Source organism: Amblyomma maculatum, chromosome 2, assembly GCF_055883805.1.
Source record: "Amblyomma maculatum isolate TAMU_Amacu chromosome 2, ASM5588380v1, whole genome shotgun sequence".
Taxonomy (NCBI): domain Eukaryota; kingdom Metazoa; phylum Arthropoda; class Arachnida; order Ixodida; family Ixodidae; genus Amblyomma; species Amblyomma maculatum.
The window spans coordinates 124,266,039-124,274,592 of NC_139345.1; the positions used below are offsets into that span (position 1 = coordinate 124,266,039).

An 8,554-nucleotide genomic window follows, 5' to 3' on the forward strand; every position below is an offset into this window, starting at 1 on the left:
TGAAAAGAACGGCCACGTGGTCGCGTGTTCGCCGTAAATGTGACCGACACTGTTCCCGGGTTCGAATGTACTTGCATTCCGATATTTATTAATTCGAAGAAGCCTTAGTATCTCTTCCAAGAACGCGATTAATAATAGCGGCAAGTTTGCGCCACCTTGCTTACTTCCTTGCTGCTTTCTATTGCTCAATGTTTCCGGTGCAGGACTACGATCGCATCTTGCAGTCCGTACAGATGCAGCCAGCAAGAAAAACGCTTGCGGCGCAGACATTTTCTGGCATCTTAACAAACTCTTTACGTGTATCTTCCGCGCTACGTTATATAATGCTTGCGTGATTGCTGATGTTCCCTTGAATTAAATGCCTTTATGCATATTATGCTTTTAGCTCCTATTCTTCCTGAAGCCAAGGCCAGCCTGTAGCATGGACCTTAATAACTTATTCGAAATATTCTGAAACTTAAGAGCAGTGTCCGCCAGAACCAAAAAAATTCTGTAACCTTAGAGTAGTAATATGATCATCAAAATCAGCTTACGCGACTGGATGTCGATGGTACATGATGTGAGCCAGTCGAGAAGGGCTCAGTATAAAAAGCTTTCGCTGTAAAAGTTTATCTTTCTACAGTTATGAGGACGAATTGAACCAATGGTGTCGCAAACTGAGCACGTTTTTAAGGTCTTGGGCTTCATACGCGTTCTATAACTGCCAGCCTCTAGCTCTATGTACTTGAAATCTTTGTCTTCAACTTTCGCGCGTTCATTCTGGGAAGCAAATGTCTGTCAAAGCCTCTGAAGAGGGGACAAGCACTCTTCGGCGAATAAAAAGCAGAGGCAGGGAGATATGATGAGCACGCTTCCAAGCACTGCATATAAAAAAAAAAAAGAGCCGGCGGCATGTGCTGGCATGCAATCATCAAAAGCGACTAAGGAATCCGAGCATTTGGCCAGCTGATATATGGAAGCTTCTAAGCCTCTAAGTCAAAGGGGACCGACCGGACGCACCACTAGTCCTAGCTAATACAGCTTGGTAGATTCAAACAACTGGGAGCAACGCTATATAGCGTTTACGGTACGCCCTTCGTGAAATACATTTCATGTTCGCCTACTCTCTACCAGGACATAGGCTACATTGTTTTTTTTTTTTTTTTTTGTAGCCTGTGAAAAATGCGCAAGCGTCTTGTTAAATGTTTTAAAGGACCCCTAAATGTGGAGCAGACTTGCAATTTGGGCGTGAGTAATCATTAGCAGATGCGGAAGCCCTGCCTTGCAACTATATGCCAATGAAATCTAGATTTTTCACCGAAGCTTCATATTTGAAGAAAAATATTCCTTCTGGTACGAAGTAAAAACCATTACCACTCTTGAGCAGTCGCTTCACCAACTCAGCCGACCAACTTCCGGTAAATACGAAGTTCCAGCGGAAGCTGCACAGTTTTCCTCTTTCGTAGTATGGCTGCGGTAGGATGAATGCTAATGATCAATTACTCTTTTATTAGAGTGTAAGAGACTGCTTATATCCTATCTGATTCATCATGCGAATATGTTATCGCATGTCCTTTCTTTCAACCTGCCTGTTGTTCTTGTTCACCGGAGTGTACTGCTTGTCTGGTTAATTTAACAATTGCTGTTGCGCATACATTGTAAGGGAGGGGCGACGATAAGCTAATCATTGAATGGTATAGTGATTCCTTACCGCGCTCTTTAGAATGCAATTTTAGCATATTGTTACTGTATGCAGACTAGAGATGACAAGAACATTGCTTTGTACAGGCATTGCGATCTAGGCTGGATCTAGCCGAAGCTAGGCTGGATCTTCAGAGTGTGTTAATGACGGGTAACTATCACAGCTGCCTCTGAGTGCTTCCTCGTAATAAAATTTTGGTGCTGCGGTACGCTCAAGGTCAAGTATAGTACTTCATATACAGGATGGCAATTGACTTCTCTAACACAATGGCGCCACTGTCCTTCTTAATATTTATAGAAACATTTACGTATCATCAACCCTGGAGCCCTATCTACCACATTGAATTAAATTTTACGCTATATCATCTTACACTTAAAGTTACATGAGTACTCGAGTGCCTTAAGTAACGTTGTTAAACGCGTTAATACATTGCACTTAAAATGCAGAATTAGGATGCCCATGCTCAAACAAACAGCGTTTTGTATTGTGGGGTCCCTGCTCAATTGAAGCGTTATGAGCCAGAGAATGGAGCCCCGAAAATCCCGTTTAATTCATTTTATGCATAGAAATAGCGCAAAGCGTGGTTTCTTTATTTACATGTGTCGATATGATGCGTGGTGTTCAGAAGTGCAAACATATCCCTCTCCGGTTTGCCGTGTTGACTTGCACAGACCTTGCATATAATAAACTCACCCCTGCCAGTCACCTACAAGTCTAGATATTTATCCCAATTTGTCATTCCTTAGTATTATGTGCACTGCTGAACGACGTTTAAAGGTTGCCACCGACATGGCACAGTGGAAATCGGGTCGTGAACCCGTGGTCCTTTGGCCTCCAACGAGTCTGCAAGCATTGACGCAACCGGGAAGCTTAGCTTCTTTAAGATAACTGTTCATGTGCTGGACTCCGTCCTTTGTTTCCTGTCTGCCGGCAGAGCCAAAGTACGGAGAAAATCTCTGGGGCCTACTTTCGCACTTTACAAGGCGGCTGAGGGATGAGCGGGCACTAATCTTTAGTTACATTTCTGCGGGAATATTTTCGATGTGGTCTGTCTGTATTTACTTTCTAAACAAGTGCAGGGAGGGCAGGAGTGAGAGTGCGTTGCGCTATTTTTAGTTACCAGGCCCCTTCTCGGGCCGCGTAACTTTCTCATCCCTTATGACTCTGCGTGCGCATATCGCTGCTACAGAGAGCTCCGATTCCTGGGGTGGAATGTGGAACTTTGGTGGAATAATGGGGAGATGGTGCGATGTAGCGCTACTTGGAGTGCACTGTTTAAGGAGATGAACCCCAACGACACAACCACAAGCGAGAAGACATGAACAATGAACATTCTGCGTTTTTCCTATCATGAGGTTGCTATATTTGCTCTCATTCCACAATAAGTGCACAAAAGATTCTGACCTTGAGCTGCGGTGGAAAACTCGAAGGATGTATGTTATATTCTGAGCTCTTCTGATTTGCTCCCCCTCGCTTCACTTGCCGCTGATGTTCACATGCTCGCGTATATATTACTCTAGGAGTGTTTTGGAGTAGATTCTAGTTCCAATTTGTATCGGCTCGCGTGTGACAGACTGTTCTGGTTGCATCCAGAAAAACACACCTTCGTGTAGAAGGAAGCCGGGATAAGGCCTGGAACAACTACAAAAAATTCGGCAGGGGCACTTAGGACTCCCTGGTGGGATAATGCGGAAGCATGACGCTTCTCGTTGTCTCAAATCTTTGTCCTTCTCACGTTTGTGGCGTTTCGCTCCGGCCTCTCATAGGCGCATCTCTGTGTCAGATTGGCACTTTTGTCACATCTCCTCTGCCTCTTCTGGTTGATGTTCTTTGCCGGCATGTCATCGGGAACGTTGAAGATTCGCATGACTATCACGGTTTTAAAGAGTGCAACGTCGAGATTTACCGCAACAGCAAGCAAAGCTATTTTCGCACATCGTGTCTTGTCGTTGTCTGCGTACTTACTGGAGCACCTGTCCGCTTAACGTGTGTAAGGATAATGATGCGTGAGTGCGAGGAGGAACAATCAAGCATGCGCGTAGACACCTCGCACACATGCTTCGATGGCCGCAAATCTCTCCCCATGCGCTCGCTGGAATTGCGCCCCGTGAAAATGACAATATAGCTTAAGGACCTTTTCATCAATGAGGCTGGTAAACCTTTCAATTAAAAATTATCGGGTGATCTGCTCGGTTAAATAGAAGGCGGAGCGATAGCACTTCGTGGATATGCTATAGATGTTTCGTTCTTTGTTGGCACTAGATTCCTAGGGATTCGTAATTAACATCTGGAATAGATATGAGCTCCCGCTTTAAATAAGCCTTGAAAACGTGCCAGGAGTAGCGTGCCTTATTCGTTATTCCTATCCCACCCTTCCAGCCAGTAGATAGCAGCTCCTTCCAACGTTTGCCACGTGACCTGCCAACAACTTGACATAGTGTTTTCTATATGACCACTTAAGCTCTAAACTAAAGTTCAAAGTTCAAGGGCAGGGGCATGGGTTGATACTGATGTTTCGATAGTGTGCATTGCACTGTAGTGTTAATGCAATGTGTGTTGCGCGTTACATTTATTATATCGTGCACTGCAGAGTGCTCCAAGCAGTTCACTGCGATACGTACGGGCTAGGTCTATAACACCAAGATATACGCTCTTATATCGTTGGTAGGCAGCATGTCGCAGCGCAAGGTGCGCCGTTAGCGCGGATGTATGGTGTTCTTTCTTCTAGTTTACAGCAAGTGTTATCTTTGAAGTGTTATCGGGCTATGGAGCGAAAAATGATAGGGGTAACATTAAGAGATAGGAAGCGTGCAGAGTGGGCCAGAGAAATAACTCAGGTTACCGACATTCTAGTGGAAATTAAGAAAAAGAAATGGGCATGGGCAGGACATTTAGTGCGAAGAGAGGATAACCGATGGTCGCTTAGGGTAACAAACTGGATTCCAAGGGAAGGAAAGCGTAGCAGGGGGCGGCAGAAAGTTGGTGGGCGGGTGAGGTTAAGAAGTTCGCAGGGGTCAAGTGGATGCAGCTAGCACAGAACAGGGCTAAGTGGAGAAATATGGGAGAGGCCTTCGCCCTGCAGTGGGTACAGTCAGGCTGATGATGATGATGATGTTATCTTTGAGCATGTTAAAATATTCATTTACTGAGTTTCAAAACAGTTTATTATTTTCCTCCCCATTTGGTATATCCAGCATTGACTAAACAATATTTTCGCGACCGAATTTCGCAGGCAATAACCAGGAGTTCTTGTCACTTAGAGATAAAATTACGTCACATTTGTCTTGCCATTACACGACATGTGAATCTCTCTACGTTTTCCCGCCTTCGCGTATTGATTTTCTACCTCGTCCTTCACAATGCACCATCGGCCATTTCAATTCTTTGTCTACAGGAGGTCGTCGAGAGGACATACAAGAGGCACCGCCGAAGTTAACAGATAATAGACACAGCCTTGTCCATTGACACGAGGTTCAAGGTCATTGCGATGGACCAGTTCGACCTGAGCCGAGGCTTCCTACAGCACCTGGAGAGCCTGGGCGGGGCGCGCCTGCTGCAGAGCTACCCGGACCAGGAAAACGACGAGCGGCCTCGGCGCTCCCGCAAGCGCGGCGTCGGCAGCAGCTCGCACCGGGGAGGTGCACAGCAGGTGGCCCACCAGCGGCAAGCGGCCAATATGCGCGAGCGCCGTCGCATGCAGTCCATCAACGATGCATTCGACGGGCTCCGGGCGCACATTCCTACGCTGCCGTACGAGAAGCGCCTCTCCAAGGTGGACACGCTGCGACTCGCCATCGGGTACATCGGCTTCCTCACCGAACTGGTCGACTCGGGACGACATCCCGCTGACTCGCTGCAGCAGCAGATACAGGAGCAGCAGGCCAAGAAGGTCATCGTGCAGTGCAACAAAGGTACACTACAAGCGAGAACTCTCGAAAAAGCCCCCAAAGGCCCCGAGTGGAATGATTATGTACTGTCCTTGCCAAGAGCAACCAGGCTGCGTGTTCCGTTTCTCTGTCGTGTAGCAGCTAATTCGTGCCACTTCTGAAGCTGTAAATTAGTGCAAAGTAAAGCCGAGCTACTCTCTTTACTTAACGACTTGCTATCCTCTGGGAATCCATGTTGGCTTTAGAGTAAGAGCGCGAAGCAAATCATGCAGCCTGGTTACTTTTGGCAGAGACAGTACACTAAAGTCAGTGGACGAATTAAGTTGGGAGGCCGTCATTACTGCTGCCTAATGAAAAATGTGTTCCTGCTTCACACTATAGGCAATTGCTCTGTTCACACGAACGCCGGTAAAGACCGTAGCGCTTCATGGCTTACAGTCTCCGCGTTTTGAAAGCTTGGGCTGCTGAACCTTTAGGACACCTTTTGCAGTACCTATTCAGACCGTAGTATATATTCTCCCCCTCCAACACCTGCACACACATACGTGTACAAGCAATTACGAAATTCCCTCGAACCTAAAGGTGCCATGCGGCAAGAGCAGAGCTTTCCGCCTTACTCTGTTGTGTTTTGACAAAATTTTGCACAGTGTTTGGCAGCAATACATCGAGCAGGCGAGTAATGAATGTTTACTTATTAGAGCTGCCTGTATTGACTACAGTTTGGTGGACGTTCTGTAGCGAAGCTCTTTAGTAAGGGCTTAGAGGGGCTACAGGCAGACAAGAACAGCAACGACAGGAAATGCCCAGACATTGAGTGAAGTACAAAAAGAGAAGATGAAATTTGCCTACCTTACCTCGATTGTTAGTGCGAAGTTACCTGAAGAGAACTTCGCGGTCCGTGTCTGCATAACACGATGTGTAGCCGCGCTCGATACCGCGTGAGTAGATGCGAAGAATTAATGCAATTTCCATAAAAAGAAGGCAAGAGGTGTATTCAATGCGACAAAGCGCAGAGCTATAGATACCTCGATTCCCCACTGAAGTATTTTGCACTCGCGTGCGTAGATTCGAAGAAGTACTGCGATTGCCAGAAAAAGAGGGCAAGAGGCGTATTACCTGCGACAAAGTGCAGAGCTAAGGTACCTCGATGCCCCACTGGAGTATTTTGCGCTCGCTTGGGGCGGCTGCATGGTTCGGGCGAGGAGAAAATTGAGAAAGCAGATAAAAAGCGGCCCCACACACTGTAGGAGAAGCCAGGGATGAAAGGGAGAATTCCGCCGCTTCAAAGTGGATAACGTCGCCAGATTTAGACGAACACAAAAAGCGCGAAAACAGCAGTGCTGCCGAAGAATTCAATGGAATACACAGTTCGCCGCTTAGGTTCACAGGTTTTTGCCTACAAATTCTAAAAAAATGTGTTGCCTCCTTACAGCGACCAATGCAATTACGGAGAAATGTTTATGTAGTTGTGTTCGCCATACAAAAAAGGCAGGTACGAACTAAGTTTATTTCAATATCTGGTACAATAGGGATGACGGAACAGCAGCCAGTTTGTAGAATTTGCTTTTCGTACTGGCTTCAGCGTGCGTGAAAATAGATAGCTGAGAGTGAGTGTGATCTGCATACGCATGTGATTGCTGACTTAAGTGTCCCGCGAGAAGTTTCCTGTACTTTATACATTGTACTTGTGGTGTTCGTCTGTACCTCTAGAGATGGCTAATATGTATTATATGCAATTTAACTTGTTGCGAAGCTGTTTGTGGTAATGAAGAGAAGCCGTAGTGGAAAGCACCGGATTATTACCGGTCAGTAGAATTTCGTTAACATCTATTAATATCGCATAAGACAGGGGTCTTTTAAGCTCAAATTAAAGGCTTCCAGCTCGTGGTGAGTGATCCGTTTATTGTTCCAAAAATATTTCAATGCTTGAAATCCTGAAAGCTTAGCTTCAGTCAAAATACTAGCCGTAGAATATAAGGCTGCGTTGTTGAAGCAATGAGACAGGTCACGTATGCGAGCCACCTGCAGGTGGCTTGAAACTGCAGGTAATTTAGGCCGCACGCGAGTGTCGTGAAAGTTTTCTTTTGCCGTTTCGAAACTTGCACGCAGCATTGAATTCACATGAATGTGTGCTATTCTTAGGTGCTCTGAATGGTTCCTATCTTCCACTGGCTGGCCATTCGTTGTCGTGGTCTTCGGAGAAGCAGAGCCCAACCGGCAACGTCATGGTCGCCAAAGTCTGGACGCCAGAGGACCCCCGCAAAGTGCAGCAGAAGAACAGGGACGACAACGAGCCATGAAAAATCTCGCTGCTGTGTTCCAGCGTTTCCTGCTACTGTACTTTCCACTCGGCATGGCTTACCCCTTCAAACAGGGCTGCTTAAAATCAAGATGTGGCTGTGCACATTGAACGTACGATATACGTGCGGACACATATAACATCCCGTAATGACGCTGAGGACAAAGCGAAAACACTTGCCTGTGCCCTCTGCGTTTCTACAGCATAGTATGTTGGGTGAAATGGTTTTTTCAGTGTGCAGAGAGTCTCTGTAAGTGATTTTATGCATCCGCAATACTGCTGGTTTTCGTGGCTTTGGAGCAACCATGTCAATACCCTAGCTTTTGTTACGGTGTCAAAGAAGGTGCATTTCGTTTAAGCCTCCCGAAACATACTTAGAGGAGATCGACGGCGGCAGGCGACAGGCTAATTACTACTTTTCGGGACCCGGTCTCCACGCTACGAATCTAGAGAGGTTTCAACTCAGGGTTGGATGAAATGCTCTTTGCTCCTTTGTTGTCTGGTGGCTGAACGTCATCGACGCCTTCGTCCCTTAAAACGGTTTCAATGTCTATTTATTTTTTCTTGCAAGTTTCTGGCGACCGGAGAGACGAACTTAAAAAAATCGCTCACCCTCATGTCGTCACGTTCGGGCTTCACAGTCTTCTGATTCATGCGTAGCCGTAACTTTCCTGGAACAATGTGCGA

At 46.3% G+C, this 8,554-nt stretch overlaps 1 protein-coding gene across 1 annotated transcript; it reads left to right on the forward strand.

Moving 5' to 3' along the window:
- Positions 1–5,090: 5,090 nt before the first annotated feature.
- On the forward strand, positions 5,091–7,924 carry LOC146199776 (pancreas transcription factor 1 subunit alpha-like). Its single transcript, XM_084592809.1, has 2 exons — positions 5,091–5,592; positions 7,711–7,924. The coding sequence occupies exons 1-2, from the start codon at positions 5,169–5,171 to the stop codon at positions 7,866–7,868; spliced, it is 582 nt and encodes a 193-aa protein (XP_084448935.1). The 5' UTR covers positions 5,091–5,168; the 3' UTR covers positions 7,869–7,924.
- The last annotated feature ends 630 nt before the right edge of the window (positions 7,925–8,554 follow it).

What these genes read in the sequence shown, in the direction of transcription:
- LOC146199776 (XM_084592809.1), top strand. Translation starts at nt 5,169, where the DNA reads ATGGACCAGTTCGACCTGAGCCGAGGCTTCCTACAGCACCTGGAGAGC. An exon ending in CATCGTGCAGTGCAACAAAG is followed by an intron (nt 5,593 to 7,710) that starts GTACACTACAAG and finishes TGCTATTCTTAG; the next exon opens with GTGCTCTGAATGGTTCCTAT.